The 16,461-nt window shown below is 54.3% G+C and overlaps 1 protein-coding gene across 1 annotated transcript; it reads left to right on the top strand.

Annotated features, from left to right (window-relative positions):
• Positions 1-14,625, top strand: WNT4 (Wnt family member 4). Its single transcript, XM_027658256.1, has 5 exons — positions 1-82; positions 10,964-11,199; positions 13,282-13,413; positions 13,677-13,819; positions 13,990-14,625. Exons 1-5 carry the CDS (start codon positions 6-8, stop codon positions 14,455-14,457), a joined length of 1,056 nt encoding a protein of 351 aa, XP_027514057.1. The 5' UTR covers positions 1-5; the 3' UTR covers positions 14,458-14,625.
• Positions 14,626-16,461: the final 1,836 nt, after the last annotated feature.

Below are 16,461 nucleotides of genomic sequence, written 5' to 3'. Positions count from 1 at the left end.
CCAGGATGAGCCCGGAGTATTCCCTGCGCTCCTTGCTGCTCATCATCCTCGCCACCTTCTCGGCCAACGCCAGCAACTGGCTGTGAGTAGCCACGGGACGAGGAGGGGGGGTGGGGGGGGGGGGGTGGGAGAGACGCGCGGACACGCCGCCACTTGTTGGTAGCCCCCCGGGGGTGCGGAGCAGGTGCGGCGGGGTCGGGGAGCATCGGGGCGCGACTCCCCCCGCAGCGATGCTCCTCGGTGCCCGGCATCGGGCGCCCGTCCCCATCGCGCCGGTCCCCGCTGTCCCCGCTGACCCTCGGCGCGGTGGCGGTGGGGTCGCACCCCCCTCATCCGCAGGCAGGTGGGCGGCGGGGGATGCCGACCCTCCCCAGCCGCTCGGTGACGGAGCGGTACCGCGGCTGGTGGGACAGGGACCGGTTATCGAACCCCGTCCCCCTGTTTTTGTCCTTAAGTTGTGGATCCTGACCGCGCCAGGGGCGGGCGGAGGTCGGGGCATAGGGTCGGAGCGGGGCCTGGGGGTTTGGCGAGGTGCCACGCGAGGGCCAGCGGTCCAGGGGAGGATTTGGCAGGGCTGGGGATCTGCAGCGAGCAGGGCTGCCCACGCCTCGGCCCGCCGTTCCCGGCAGGAGGACGGGTGCCGGAGGGCTGTTGCACACCGCAGAGGAGCCCGATGACATCGGGAACCCGCTGAACAAACACTGAAATAATGTGTAAGGTAAACAGGGGCGGAAATCGTTCTGGAAAATTCCTACGTGTTTGCCAAGGCGGTGGGACTGTTTTCTGGAGAGACCCCCCCACTCCCTCCGCCCAGGCCAGAGGGGATGGAACATGGCAGGACTTTCCCACCTAACTTTGAACGAAGGCGCCGTTCCTCCTAATAAATCTGCTCTGGTGGGAGTTGGTGCTTCCCCTGCTCCGAGTGTCGCCGGCTGACGGGAGCTGATTCCCGTGCCCGCAGCCGGCAGACCCGCTCTGTGGCTGGGAGCACGGGCCGCCTCCATCTCCCCTCCGTGGGTTTCTGCCGGCGAAGGCAGATACACCACGGCCGGGCAGGGAGTCCCTGGGGCTGTCGGCATGAAACGTCCTGAGTGGCTTGTGCCTCTCCCAACACCTGTGCTCGAGGTGGCCACGGTCCCACAAACGTATTCTCCGTGCAAGGGGTCCTCTCTGCATCCCAGATACGGCTCCCGTCTCTCCTGCCTTTAGATTTCGTCTCGCTGGAGGCTGTGGGACGCGGGTGGGTTTTGGAGGGTGTTCCCTATGCCTGGGGAAAGCGCCGGGTCACGTTCCCCGAGTGTCCTGCCTGTGGGAAAAGGTGCTCGCCCGGCGGTAGCTGTCTGGGATGCGTTAGTGCTTAGTCCTCCCCTCCTCCTTTGCCAGATGGAGCGACTTGCGCTCCACGCGTCTCCGGCAAGTGGTGGGTGGATCATAGCCCGCTATCAAGGTGGTCTTTTAAGCTGTCATGCTTCTGGTGAAGGTATATTGGGAACTGTGGGAGTGTTTTTCCTGCAGGGAGAAAGTCCCGTTGAGGATGCCCTGGGGGATAATGGCAGGTCTCTGGCGAGGAGCAGCCTCGGCTGCCCTGGGACGGGCACGGGGGGAAAGGGGGGATTTCTTAAGCGAGGTCAACAAGCTGCCCCGCACGGATGCGCAGAGGTGGGACCCCCCCCCCGATCCCCGGCGCCGCACGCAGCTGGGATCGGATTTGGGAAGCGAGGCGAGGGAGAGGTTCGCCGCAATAGCCGGGGAGGGCTGTGTGCAGCCGTCCGTGCTGGCGGAGCAAGGGTGGGCGCGGGGGGCTCGGCGGCACAGAGCGGAGGGCTCATTCCTGCCAACAGGGGAGGAAAAGCAGATACATTTCAGTGCGTTTGAAAGGAAGGGGGTCAGCTTTTTTTTTTTTGATGTTGCAAATGTATCATGATAAAAGGATCTTCCCCCGCTCAGTGCTTTTTATTCTTTGCCTTTAGGATTAAGACAATTCCCGTTGTTTATCTTCTCACATCAGAAACAAAGGCCGCCGGAGGCAATAAACAGAGTTAGAAGGATCCCAGGAGTTATCAGATATTCGAGGAATGAGTGTGCCTCGTATGTCTTGACGCATGTGGGCTCGGCATGCTCGGCGTTACCCCTGGGCGCTGCCAGCTTGTGCCCAGCACACGGGACGGATCCAGCCTCGCATAGCTCTGCACAGAGGTGTGTGCGCTGAGTGGCAGTCCTGCGAAGTTTGCTTTTCCAGAAACCTGCTGGATTAGTGATTAAGCTCAGTCGTGACTTCTTTTTTTTTTTTTTTTCCTCCCCCTAAAGCTTCTTTCGACCTGTCCAGACTCGCATTCTCCCAGCGCTTTGGAGAGATGCTGTTTGCAAAGCTTGAGCTGGAGGGTTTCTGTAAGCCTGGCTTTGTGGGGAAAGGGCTCGTTTTGGCCATGCTGAGCTGCCCCATCCTGTATAAAAAGGAGACCGTGTAGGGATTGCTCAGAGGGATCAGTCATTGTGCTGGAAGGGATTTTGCCAAATCTTTTCATTATACAGACCAAGCTACTTTCTCCTTGGTTAGGAAGCAAACCTCAGGTGTGCTTTCTCAGCATCTTGAGTTTGGGGAGTTGCTGCTTGGCTTGTTGCCTATCTAGAAAAACCTCTGTTCTCCAAATCTGAAGAGATGCTCTATTCCCCCTTTTCATGAAAGCCTTAGGCTTGTTCTTCCTCCTGCCTTTGAAGGCTCAGATAGTTATAAACTTTTGCCTCCTGCCTCTTCAGGCACAAGCTGTAAAATTAAATGAAGGGCCTTTTACATCTCGCTGTGCACGGGAAGGTCCTTCTGCTTTATCTCTAGAGAAGTTTGCTTTATACAGGGGAAGCACCCGAGTTACTTTCCAAAGCAACTTGCATTTCACAGACTCAATCCAGCTCTTGAACCTGCACATGCAGTGATGTGAATGAATTTGGATGCAAGTCCTCTCTCGGTGCTCCAAACCCATCCTGAATGCTGGGGGTATTTTGTAGAGAGTTTCAGCCAATCAAGCATCTCTCCACAGCTGGCATGGGAGTGCAGGGCTCTGGTTTCAGTGACAGAGGTTTAGTTAGTTGTTCATTTATTTGCCTATTTTGGAGGGAGAGAAGTCCACCTGAAGAGGTGAACTAGAAAATGTGCAAAGTGGGGTGTGGATGTAAGCATCCAAGCATCCACTTAACTGCATAAGCTGCTTGGGCTGCCGTGATCTGTAGCTGTTTAGGGAGTTTGAATGATAAGAGTCCAATCCTGTGCCCCAGAAAACATCAGATAAAACAGGGCAGGGATCCTTTAAGGGTGAGATCCCTGGTTATCAAACTATCTGGGAATAATTACAGCCTCTTGCAGCTAAAACTGTCTCTGGAGGAGGCTCTCCATATTGGACATGGATGGTCTGAGATGTGGTTATGCCACTGCAGAGCAGGGTGTGCCACCAGCAGCTCCGTCTACCCCCTGTTTACAGGGGTTTAAAACTGCCATCTGAGCTTGGGACTTGGCTTAAAGGGCCAGGATCACAGATGGGCTTTTAAACCCTTAAAAAAAATTAATTTGAGCTCTCTGGGAAAGTTTGAAGTTGTGAGTGTTCAAACAGGGCTGGCTAAGCAGCTGCTGTCTAACCACTTTCAAGGGCTGGGGAGGAAGGCATAAAGGGAGTTTGGATTTTCCTGGCCCCCTTTCATCTGAGCATCACAAGGTGCTTTGCAAACACAGGGCCCAGTTCTCCGTGCTCATCCCTGCCGGCTTTGCAGGGGGGATGTTGCAAGAGCAGCCCGAATGCTCATTTGTGCCTGTTTGAGTCGTTGTGCAACGTAAAAGATTTGGGAGGAAGCATGCCTGGGTCCTGAATTTGTATCCTTCTGGTTTCAAACCAGACTTCAGTTGTTTCAGGTGATTTTGTGCAAGATTCTTTGCATTGTCGTTGCGACCCTCCCACCTTCCACCTGGCGAGGAACCGGTCCGGCATTTTCCCGTTGGATGCTGTGCAGGTTTGGCAGGTGCCTCCAGGGCTTCCCTCTCTGTGCTCTTGGTTTTTGCTGTGAGGACAGTGTCAGGAAGGTTCCCCAGTCACATGTGTTCCAGCAGCTGGGATGGTGGGTCACAGCATTTGGGTTTGATGAGGAATTTGCTCGCTTTGAAGGATGCTGTGGGTTGGACGAGTGGCTCTCCACTTCTGGGGTGCCCGGGGCTCCTTTGCATTGCTCTGGGGATCCTGGGAGGTCCATGAGGTCAGTGCATGAACCCAAGGCACCCTTTCCCAAGGCGGTGGGGTGGGAGAGTGAAAACATCAACCTCCACTGGAAATATATTTTAATTCTTATTTATTTGCAAATCTTGCCACTCTTGACAGAGCCAGCTAATTTTAGTTTAGCAACAGAAATGGACTGGCTATGGGTTGAACCCTGCAGAGGCAAGAAGCCTCTGCCAATCCTGGCACTGGGCTTCCAAACAGTTTGGTTTATCTCTGAGCACTGGTCCTGTCTGGCAAACACCCTTCAGGGCTGCGTCTGTCAGAGTGGAGGAGAGCTCTCTGCTCTCTGAGTCCTCAGTGGTGATGGACATTTCTGTCCTTTGCTAAGAAAGCCTCAAATAAAACCTCAGTCTTTCACAGCAGAGCCTTATTCTAGGGAGGATGGACATAAGGAAGATAAAACCACTCTGCACTCCAGGTTGTGCACAACTGGATCAGCTCCAAATATGAGCAACAGGAAGGCAGGGGGTTTTTTTGCAATGGTTTTCTATGACTCCATGAATCAGAACTGGACTTCTGCATTGAAGAAAAAAAAAGAAGTTTATGTTACTCTGCTGAGATTTCCTGTCCTCCCAGTTAATTCATCCTTGTGGATGGAGAGAAGTGTATTACAGCCACTTTCTTGAAATTATGAAATTGCTGAGCAGTCCTTAGGTTAACAGTTTCCAGGAGGTTCTTCTGTGTTTCCTTATGAGTGCAGTGACACTGGTTCTTACAATACTTGATGATTTTTTTTTCTTAAAGCCTTGTGCATCCTCAAAACTGTCAGTCATCCAAGGCTGCTCAAATGGCAGACTCTGCTCTGGGTGCCTAGTGCAGGTAACCTCTGTTTCACCCACCCCCACACACCTGTGAGTGACCCCCAGCAGCATCCTCCAGGCTCTGTAGGACCTGCTGCCATGGGCTGCTGCACTTTGCAGCCAGGAAGGTGTTGTTCAGGATCTGGCTGGCTCAGCAGAACTGGAGCCAGTATTGTGTTCATGAAATTACTTGGGGGGGAAAAAGTGATTGAATCTCTTGGCCGATGGAGAGCAGCCTGGGGTCTGTTGTGAGTTGGGCGAGATCAAACTAATCCTGCAGAAGGCTCCTCTCGCCATGTATTTGCAAATTCTGATAAAAAACTTAAAACTCATCAGATTTTCTCCAACCGGCTCTAGCCTGGAGTGCTGCAGGAGGGGAATTCCCACAGAGCTTGGCCTGGTGGCCTGCACTTGCCTCCTCTTGCAGCAAGGCATTGCTGTTGTACCCGAGGCCAGGAGTAGCTTCTACTGACTTGTAAAGGAAGATGTGGTAAAGGATATTTCCTTCACATTCAAAGCAGATTGCCTAAGTGGATGCTGCTTAAGCTCTTCCCAGCTTTCACCCTGCTCTTCCTGGCTTCCATCCTGCTCTTCCCCATTACAAAGTGGAGATATTGCATGGGTAGGTGGGTGTTTGCTGGGTGCACGTGGTGTTAGGTGCAGGGTCCAAGGAGGGGGGACAGGACTGGAGGTGCAGGCTCACCCTTGAGCTGAGACAGTGGGGCTGTAGGCACACAATGGTGAGCACAGCAGTGCCTCCTCCTGGGAGACTGCTTTGGCGGCTCTTAATTGGAGGTGGAGAGTAGGTGTGAAAAGCAGCTTTCAGCCAAGAGATGGTGCCTTAACTGTGACAGGAAGGACTGAGACAGAGAGCTTGGTTTCTTCCAGGGAAGAGACCAGACAGGCTCTCAGAGGATGACTTTGTCAATCATGATTTGCACTTAGAAGGGATAGAAAGGCAGGATATCTAATTCCAGGAGGGGGATGCCCAGTCCCTGGGAGGAACAAGTCCTGCTGCAGAGCCAGCAGCTGGACAAGGCCAACCTTGCAGGTCTCAAGCAAATTCTGACAGGAGCTGCCCAAGCTGGCAGACTTGTGGAACCATTCCAAGGACGTGGTGGTCCCTACCAGCCTGGCCCTGTTGGCACAGGGAGAGTAGCACTAAGCCCTGTAGGGGCTCTCTGGCCTGCCTGCATCGTTTGACTGCCAACCCTGGGACATCTCTCCATGGCTTCCCCTCCCCTTGGGAGGGGAAAGCAACAAGGGAAAGATTATCCAAAGGAAAAGATCATCCATTTCTCCATAGCTGCAGGATGGCTCCTTGCAAGGAGCCACAACACTGGTCAGTGCCTTTCCCTGCATGCATCCATCTGTCTGCCTAGATAGATGCATGCAGGGATGCCTGGCGTTGTTCCATGGGTTTTTCACATCCTAAACAACCCTTTTGTTCCTCCCCAGAAGAAACCTGCCTGCACAAGCTGTCTCAATCCTCAGCACAACCCCAAGTCACTGCTGACTGTCCCTGCAGCCTCAGGAGGGAAAGAGGTGCACTTGCTGACCCCTCCATGAGTAGTTTGCTGCCTCTCAGACAGCTGAAGCATCTTTGCAATTTAAGACTTGGATAAACCTTTTCTGGCCTTGGTTGGGAAGGCTGAGTGTTTGCTGAGCAGGGTGAAGCTTCTGAGCTTACCTGACTTCTGAACATCTGTTGAATGGTTTGTCAGTGATGCCACCAACCTGGATCTGACTGTTCTCATCTTCAGGAAAATATTCCCAAAATGAGACAATACAAAGGGTTCGCACACTTAAAACTTATTTGTTTTAATAAAAGGAACACTGGAGATCTCTACTTTCTCCAAGACATCTGCTGCATCTTCCCTGACATGCCTCTATTAAGAATTTGTCCATGACTGAAATTTCCACACCTTCCCAAGGCAGGCAATCTCCACCCCTCACCTCCTGGCTTTGTCTGCCAACCACTGTGGCTCTTTCAAGGTCTCCTTGTCATTCCAGCAATTATTCTTCCTCCTGAAAGTATAATCATACTTTTTTATTTTAGCAGGCCTTCCTGACATTCCCCCCCACCATCTTTCCAAATCTTCCTGGATTTGAGGTTTACTTACTTGCCATCTTGCAGGGTGGATTAATTGCAGCTGTTTAAATGATGGGGCTTCGATCCTGATCTCAATACTGTGGATGATAAAAAAAAAAAAGGGCTTTCTGTCAGTTTTGTCTGACATGAGTGGCTTATTAAGAGGGATCTTGTTCTGCAAGTGACTTGCCTAGATTTAAAGACAGGAGAAAAGAAACATAAAGGCCACAATGAAGCAAGGAGACAGAACTTGAAGAAATGTTGTGGGCAGCAGCTCACCCCTTGAAACATTCTTTGCCCAATCTTGGAAGAAAGTATTCCATTATTTGGGTGGGTTTTTTCCCACAAGTGGGGCTGTTTTGAGGCTGCATGTGAGCCTTAAGCTCTGCACAGCAATCAAGATGTGATATCACAGCGGGGATCTGCACTGAGACCTTGCAGAGGGCAAGAACTGTTTGCTTTGTTGCTCCTGCTGAGCCTGTGGCTCTCCATGCAGGTAGATAAAGGCTTTGTCTGTGGTTTCTACCAACTTCAGCCCAGGAAAACAAAGTTTGAAGCAAAGTACTTATTAAGGACCAGGCAGAGTGCCAGAGCCACGTTTCCGTGGGGACTGTGGGATGCTGAGGATGGGTTTGGTGCCTTGCTTGGGCTCCACAGCCCTGAGAAGTGTTCCATGAGCTGTGGGGTGGAAGTGTCTCTGAGTGCTGGTGAGGGCAGAGCGTGTTCTCCATCTCCTGTCTCACTCTTTATCTGCCCCAGAGTGGGGAAAGGGGATGGTCTGTCTGGTGCCCCTGAATGTGGTGTGGAGAGACACAGTGGGAGAGCCTCAAAACTGAGGTCCTTCAGCAAAGATCCTTCCTTACATCCTTGCCTCAACCTCTGGATCCTGGAGCTTCCTCCCTTTCCAAAAGCAGTGATGGTTCTCATGGGCTGCTAACAAGCTGAGATTGTGATGGGGCACAGCATTTTAGGCACAGTTACCTCCATCCCCACAGCAAGCAGGGCTGAGGAGGGATGATGAGACACAGAGGACCTGTCAGGGGGGAAAGAGGCCAGAGCCTCGTTCTGGATAGTTTCATCTTATTTGCCTGCCTTGCAAAACAAATTACCAGACCTGTTCTTGGAGGGCTGTACCTATCTTTGAAGCATCCTCGGCCTTTGTTTTATCATCCCAAACAGCATTAAATGCATGTTGGGGAGGCACCTTATCAGGTGCATCTCCTTGGAAAAGCTTGAAAGGCTCTTGTCGTGCTTTTCTTCATTCATGCTTTGAATTTATTGATCCACATTTGCCTGGAGAATCTCGAGCTGAGAAATATAAATTAGAAAATGAGATGATGCCCCAGCCTGAGCAGAGCTGATATTAATGTGGCTGCTACACCTGCAGCAAAGCACTCTCCTGCCAAGGTGCCTGCAGTCAGAGCAGGCACTAACTCATCCACAGGACCAGCCTTGTGGGTTTGCAGGAGCTGGTTCCCTGGCATGATAAATGAGTTGCTGGCATGGGGGAAGCCAAATCGGGACTGGAGATAGAATCTGATTTTTCTTGGCTTCCAGGCTCAAAACTGATCAACCAACTGTCCTGGGATGAATCTCACTGCTCTGGTGTGTGTCAGCTTCCCCATGCCCAAACTGGAATGATGGCTGGACCTGGGAGGGGATAGAGCTGTTACAGGCACTCCGTGTGTGTGCTCAGCATCCAACTCCTCAAAGCTCCCAGGGGTAGTTTGGTGCCTTCACTCCGGGTCAGCCAAGTGCAGCAAGATGTGAGAGCAGCAGTTGTTGCACTCCATGTCTGGGACTGCAGCACAGGGACACTCACTGCACGGTGTGGGAGCAGAAAGGTGACAGCCCCAGGTTTGGCCATGGTGGGTTTTCAAAGCCACCCATGTGCATCAGGTCCTGTCCTCTGCAAACAGGGCTGTGCCCTTGGAGGAGCAGGAAGCCTTGGGCAAAGATTCCTGGCTGGTATAAAGGCTAGAAAAGCACTTGGCTCTGAAAGCAGCCTGCTGCTTCCCACTGTCAGAGAAGCATTGCCTCCAGTGATCATGCACAGGGAAAGCTGAATGCTTTTGACATCTCGCCATGCAGACTCCCCATGGACACCACAAGCCAAGACAGCTTTCTCCCTGGCTCCCACGGCCCCCCAGTTGTGAGCATGAAACCAAGCTGGTGAATAATTCTGCTGATGCACAGAAGAGAAAATCCTGTTCTCTCCTCCTGGGGCAGACTGGCAGGGTTAATGGGAGGAAGAGGCTGTGACAACTTGATTTTGTGGCTGAAGTCAGCAGATCTGGCTCCTGGGACAAATGGGAACAGGCAGGGAGCAGGAGCCACTTTTGCACAGTCACTTCTCGGAGGCGAGCAGGGCTTCAAAGGAAAAATCCTTAGCAGGATGTCGCAACTCTGGAGGAGGAGGAAAAAAAAAAACAAGCAAACAGAAAAAACCCACAAGCTCTGTAGGGCTGGGAAATGCAGAGTCAAGGAATGAGGTTTCCAAACAGCCTCCCCCTGGTACTTGCATCTCTTGGTGCAGACGAGGCAGCAGCGTGAGCCAGCGCTGGCGATTCCCGAGGAGGCTGAAGCTCAGTGTGGTCAGTGGGGAGGTGCAAGTGTGAGTTATGTGTCTGTCCCATGCAGGGGACCCTCCTTGTCCATGGCAGGTCAGGTTTTCACCATGGTAGTGCCACCTGAAGCAGCTGCCAGCAGCCATGAGACGGAGGGAGTCTCTTACACCTACCTGCCAGCACAGGTATTAATAACTGTAGAGTATCTTGGATTATCCCACAGCCTGGATAATCAGACTGGGTCTCTCTTAAGCTCCTTCTGTGATCCAGAGCTGGGAAATGGGCAGGCATGGACATTGTGCCCACAACCCAACAGGGGGTGGTGGGTTGGGTTACTGGGATGTGCAGCAGGGACCATCATGTCCGCACACTGGGCGAGAAGATGCTGAAAGCTTTCCAGGTGCTTGCCCCTAGAGGATAAGCTCCCTCATCCCCCTAAAGCTGACAGCAGCTCTGTGACTCCTTCTGCTGAGGCTGGAGCTATGGAAAGCAGAGCACATGGTCCCCTCCACACAGGGCCAGTCTTTTCCAGGTCAGCAAAGACCTCATGGCCCTGTTCATGAGCTGGGCTCGTGGGAGAGGTGCCCAGCCTGTGAAATTTTGCCCCAGCAGGCTCCTGATCCTCTCTTCCCCACTTGATTCAAGCCCTGCTTGAATCCCAAGTGAAAGGAAACCTGGCAGCTCCCAGAGGCCATCCTTGCCTGCTGGGGGCTGGGGCAGCTAAAAGCAGGCTCCAGGAGGGAAGTGGTTTGGAGGGCGATGTTTGCCGGTGATGAGCACACAGCCATGCTGTGGGAGCAGTGTGGCAGATGGAGCTGGCAGCCAAGTGCCTGTCCTGCTTGTTTTGGCTGACTTTGGAGACCTCTGGCTTTTCCTAGTAGCACTTGGATGTGCCGGTACTCAGGAGACCTGACCGGGCACATTCAGACAACGCTGAAAATATCTTCCTTGCAGGCAACAGAGGCAAAGGGGAGCCAGCAGCTGGACTCCCCGAGAGACAGGGACTAGGCTGCAGAGGGATGATTGTTTTGCTTTGGGCTTGCTCTCTGTCAGCCAAAAATGCATCCTGCAGAGCCACCACCGTGGGACATTTAAGGTGACCCCTCACAGGCACCAGGTCCTAGCTACGAGGGGGTGAGAATTTTGGTCCCCTTGCCTTTCTGCAAGGCAGGGTGTCCCAGCTGAACACACACTCACGCTCCCCCAGCCCCTGCCCCCTAACCCTCTTTGTTGGTGTCATGGCAGGTACCTGGCAAAGCTGTCTTCAGTGGGGAGCATCTCCGAGGAGGAGACCTGCGAGAAGCTGAAGGGCTTGATCCAGCGCCAGGTGCAGATGTGCAAGAGGAACCTGGAGGTGATGGACTCGGTGCGACGTGGAGCCCAGCTGGCCATCGAGGAGTGCCAGTACCAGTTCCGCAACCGCCGCTGGAACTGCTCCACGCTGGACACCCTGCCCGTCTTCGGCAAGGTGGTGACGCAAGGTGAGTCAGGAGGGAGTGTGCCTGGGGTGATGCTGCTGGGGGAACAGCTACAGGAGCAGTCTGGTGGGCTGCAGGCAGGTTTTTGCCTGCTTGCCCCTGAACAGTGGCTGGGGAGAGCCAGGAATGGATGGCCCAGTGTTGATGGATGGCCCAGTGTTGGTTCTTAGGGCGGATGGGCACTTCAGCAGGGCTCTTTTTTTCACTGTGTCGTGGACAACATATCCAGACACTTGCCATTCCACAGCTCTCCTGAACCTTTTTTCACACCCATTTTATGGAGGCACCAGCCCAGGGTATCAGGAGACCTTTGACAGGTATAGGGCAACTTTGAGCAGGGGTCCTAAAATCACCCTATGGATCTCAACCCTTTCCTACTGAGGCCGGGAGCTCCACTCCACAAAGCCATGCCTGCATTTACTCGACCTCTTCCCTGGGCAGTGGTGAAGCAGTGGCTGCTGCCAGGCCAGCATTTGGCCACTCTTGAGCAGAGCATCAGTGAATGCCCTCAGGAGGACAGGCTGCTGCCACCTGGCACAGGAAAAACACGCAGCAGCTGGGCCCTCAAGGACAGCATCATTGCCCACCACCAGCCAGCTGCCAGCCTTCGGGGTGGATGTGGCCAGGGCAGCCCCCAGCCCCTCTGGTCCCAGCTGCAACCAGGCTTCCCAGAGGCCCAGGACTGTAATCAAACCAGAGCATTGGGGTGAGGAGATGATGGGGAAAACCCCTGGAGATCAGGGAAGCATCCCTTGCCTCCCCTCAGGTGCTGTCTCTGAGGCACCACCTCACCTCCCATCCCAGGACCCCTAGACCAAAGCATACCCCCAGCTCCTTGTTTGACTTCCCTCCCTCAACGCAGGGGTGAAGATCTCTTCTCATGAAGGTTCAGGGACTGGAAATACCAGAAATACCAGAAACTAAAAGTCGTCTCTTTTTAGGCAGCCACAGCACAAACCGACCAACACGATCCTACTATTAACCTCGATTAACTTGGAGGCTGTTCAGTCCCCACACTGGCTGGGTCCTCCTCAGCCACTGCCAGCTAGGCCAGCAAAGTCTGGGCTCCGACCACCAAAGTAGCTGCCCTCTGCCCGACCGGCGAGCTGGGGTGACATCTGCTCACAGGCCATCCTCCCTCTGCACCAAGCATGGGACCACCCCAAATGCCAGCCTTCCCTGCTCAGAGATGGAGAGTCTGTATCCTCAGCCGGCCTCAGAGGACACTGGGGATTTGGGTGTCGCAAGAGCTGATCCCTGGCCATGACACACTGTCTGTTCACACCCAGGGTGCCCCCAGCTTCCCAAACAAGCTCTTCCCAACTGTGTGGCACCAAGAGCTGGGACAGGCCTGCACCCTGAGGACCAGCGGGGTTTCTAGAGGTGGTTTGGGAGCAGAGCAGGGTTTTGCACAGTAGTTTGGAAGGTGCTGGGAGCTACTGAACCCTGTGTGAGAGGACAGCAAGGAGTTGCAGGGGATGTTCCTGGATGTGGAAAGCAGCCAGCTGTTTTGGATGCAGGAGGGATTTCATAGCAGAGGTGCCCTGCAAGCACCAGGCAAGACAGTCTCTCCATGTAAGCTCTGGAGAGTTCTTCCCACATGGGCAGTTCAGCCTCTGCCTCTCCCATCGCCAGGTTATCGCTTGTCCATCGTTCATGTTTTTAGTGTTGTGGGGCAGTTCCCAGCTCCTTCACTATTGCAAGGGCCCTCACTGCTGCAAAACATCTCCCAGTGCTGAGAGGTCTCTACTGAGTTGGGTCCAGGCTTAGCACTAAGCAAACAGTGTCCCTGGGGATGGGGCAGATGAGGGTCCTGCACGGGGTACCTCATCTTGGGAGGAAGTGATGGAGCAAAGGGATTAGCCTGATAGCTCTGCATAGCATATTTTGCCAAGAGCCAGCTTTCAGACCAGCTTTTCAAGGGGATTCATGTGCCACACCAGCGTTAGGAGGGGAGAGGAGCAGCGACACGTGTGACAGCCCACCAAGGACCTTTGACCACCTGGCCGGACCCCCCCTCCCACCCCACTCATGTTGCCTTGGATTTGCTGCCAATGTTTCCCACCGTGGTTTGTGCCGTTGCAGGGACACGGGAGGCAGCATTCGTCTATGCCATCTCTTCAGCAGGGGTGGCCTTCGCCGTGACCCGCGCCTGCAGCAGCGGAGAGCTGGACAAGTGTGGATGTGACCGCACGGTGCAGGGGGGCAGCCCGCAGGGTGAGCGTCCAAACGGGGCGGGGGGCATTCAATCCCACTCTCTGGAGCCATCCAGAAAGGAGGAAAAAGTTTGTTAGTCAGCACTGAGTCCTGCAAAAAGGCACCTGGGATCATAGCCCACAGGGCGGGGAAGGTGTCTCGTCCATGTATCTCAGCTTCCCCTATCCCCCAGGCAGTCCAGCTGGATTTTAGAAAGAGCAGGGCTGGAGAGTGCAAGCACCACAGGCTGGCTGTACCTGTCTCATCCGTGCTCTCTGCCTCAGGGTTCCAGTGGTCGGGCTGCTCCGATAACATCGCCTACGGCGTGGCCTTCTCACAGTCCTTCGTCGACATCCGTGAGAGGAGCAAAGGGGCCTCTTCCAACAGAGCATTAATGAACCTCCACAACAACGAGGCAGGGAGAAAGGTAATGGCCAGGGGGAAGCCTGGGCTCTGCAGCTTCATTTAATCCCACCAGCTCATACCCACCAACAGTGCTTTCTGCACAGCCCTCCCTGGCCCCCTCCCTCGTGCCCTCCCTGCTTTGTCCATCCCGTGCTGACCATCCTCTCTTGTTCCTTGTGTTGGTTCTTCCAGGCGATCCTGAACAACATGCGGGTGGAGTGCAAGTGCCACGGCGTGTCGGGCTCGTGCGAGTTCAAGACGTGCTGGAAAGCCATGCCCCCCTTCCGCAAAGTGGGCAACGTCCTCAAGGAGAAATTCGACGGTGCCACGGAGGTCGAGCAGAGCGAGATCGGATCCACCAAAGTGCTGGTGCCCAAAAACTCCCAGTTCAAGCCGCACACGGACGAGGACCTCGTCTACCTGGACTCCAGTCCCGACTTCTGTGACCACGACCTCAAGAACGGGGTGCTGGGCACCAGCGGCCGGCAGTGCAACAAGACCTCCAAGGCCATAGATGGCTGCGAGCTGATGTGCTGCGGCCGCGGCTTTCACACGGACGAAGTGGAGGTGGTGGAAAGGTGCAGCTGCAAATTCCACTGGTGCTGCTCCGTCAAGTGCAAACCCTGCCACCGGGTGGTGGAGATCCACACGTGCCGGTGATGCAGGCACCCACCCGCCCCCTCTTTTTACTGACCCTGCTTCTCCCCTGCCCCACAACCAGGACTGAGGATGTGACCCAGACACCGCGGGGAGAGCGCGGCTCTTTACAGAGACAGAAAACCCCAGAGAAAAACAGATTTTAAAGAAAAAAAAATATTTAAAGTTTAAAAAAAAAATTGATCACTGTTGGCTTTTTTTTATTATTATTATTATTATTATTTTGTTTTGTCTGCTTTGCTGTATTTGTTGCCCTGGCTGGGGATCTGTGGGATATCAGCTCCCATCGGATGGGCTCCTGCTGACTCCAAAGCACTGCAGATGGGAGATGTTTAAGCTGAGGGTAGTGCAGAGTTCAAAACCTTCCATCACAGTTATTTTTGTGTGTTTAAGGCACATGCTGAGCACCCCGGGGCACCACTGCCCTGGCTGAGCCTCAGGAGGGGATGGAGCACAGGCAGGTGGATGGCAGGGTGGCACTGTCCCCCAACACTTAAGTTCCATGTGGAGCCCAGCCAGGGGGATCTGTTCATAAAGGGAACATGGGGACACTCTTGCACCTCCTTGCTGTGGGATACTTGATGACCTCCTGGGCATTGGATGGATTTTGGAGCAGTTCTTGGGCAATGGATGGATTTTGGAACAGTTCCAGCGGCCACTCTGATTTACAGAATCTCCTCAGTGGTTGCCCAGGGCTGTTGGAGGATGCAGTGGTCCCACCATGCTTCTTCCCTTCCCCCCCCGTCTTCTCCAGCACCTCATTCCACTGGAAACAGCAAAGGGCAGTGGTACCTGCAATCCTCTGGCTCTTAATGGAGCTGGGAGCTGATGGGAGGAAATGCCAGTGGTTTCTTTTCCTCTGTCCTGTAATTGCCCCCACCTTGCTCACCAGCATCCTACAACAGGTCTCCTCTTCCTCCTCCACATGCCTGTTCTCCTGACCTGGGAGGGCTCTGGGGGACAGTCCCTGTCGTGTTGGGTGCTGAGAAAAGCAAAAGTATAACAGTGGAGCAATTGCTGGTGGTGAGGGAAAGAGGCTGCTGGAGGGAAAAGAGATTGCTTGTGCTCTGCCACTATCATTGTCTTGCCTTTGGGGAGGCATGAGAGAAGGACTGAACCAGAGGGGTGCTGCCATGTGTGCCCTGGCCACACGAATTTAGTGCAGCAGGGCCCCAGCTGCCCCCTCCTGCTCCCTGGAGCACTGCCATGAGGATAAGGCACTGTCCTACCCACTGCAGTTTCGCTCTGCCTGGGACTGAGTTAGTGCAGAGTCCTTACTCTTGGTCTGCGGGACCAAGTATTTGGAGAACTAATAAGCAGAGGGGCACTGAGAGGGGAGGTGGAAAGCAAACTGGTTCCTCTCTCCCTCACCCACTGGTCTGTGAGTTGACAGGCAAAAGGCAAGCAGAGAAAAACCTCAAAATGGCACCTCAAGCCAACAGGAACATCTGTGATGTAGCAAGGGGTCAGCATGGGGTGGCATTGCCAAGCTCTCCTATGTAGGAGGGAGCTCCCTGCGTGGTCCAGGAAAGCCCAGAGCTGTGGCCATCACCCTCCAGGCTGGAGGAGGGGGTCCCTGCAAACCTGCAGTCTTGTTTTTCTTCCCTGAGAGGGGGAAGGCTGGGGGAATGCACAGACATATGTGAAATCCCATCTGTGCCACGGCAGTGATGGGCTGGGGGAGAGCCTGTGGTCGCTGGAAGGTCTCCAGACATCGTCCGGCTGGAGGGCTGCTGACAACTGACTTGAAGCAGCACAGGGAGAGGGAGGTTTGCATCGAGGCACCCCCCCCCCCCCCAGCACACCCCAGCTGCCTCCCTCCTCCCTGCTCAGCCCCAGGTCCAATAAACCTCCAGCAAAGGGTGCCGGGTGGTGGGGGGGGGGACACCCTGGTGATGCCCTGAGGTAGAGCACACTGGTTTGATCCACTTCAATGCAAACCAGAGATCTCCTCACCAGAGCAGGGGTTGCCTCCCTCAGTTGGTTCAGTTGACCAAGGGTGCAGCA

This window comes from Corapipo altera, unplaced genomic scaffold (genome assembly GCF_003945725.1).
Source record: "Corapipo altera isolate COAL_440 unplaced genomic scaffold, ASM394572v1 301, whole genome shotgun sequence".
NCBI classification, from domain to species: Eukaryota; Metazoa; Chordata; class Aves; order Passeriformes; family Pipridae; genus Corapipo; species Corapipo altera.
Note: the sequence above shows the minus strand (reverse complement) of the source record. Positions and strands in the feature narration are given on the sequence as shown.

Coding starts and splice junctions, on each gene's coding strand:
- WNT4 (XM_027658256.1), top strand. CDS start 6: ATGAGCCCGGAGTATTCCCTGCGCTCCTTGCTGCTCATCATCCTCGCC. Junction 83..10,963: donor GCCAACGCCAGCAACTGGCT/GTGAGTAGCCAC, acceptor GTGTCATGGCAG/GTACCTGGCAAAGCTGTCTT. Junction 13,414..13,676: donor GCAGGGGGGCAGCCCGCAGG/GTGAGCGTCCAA, acceptor TCTCTGCCTCAG/GGTTCCAGTGGTCGGGCTGC.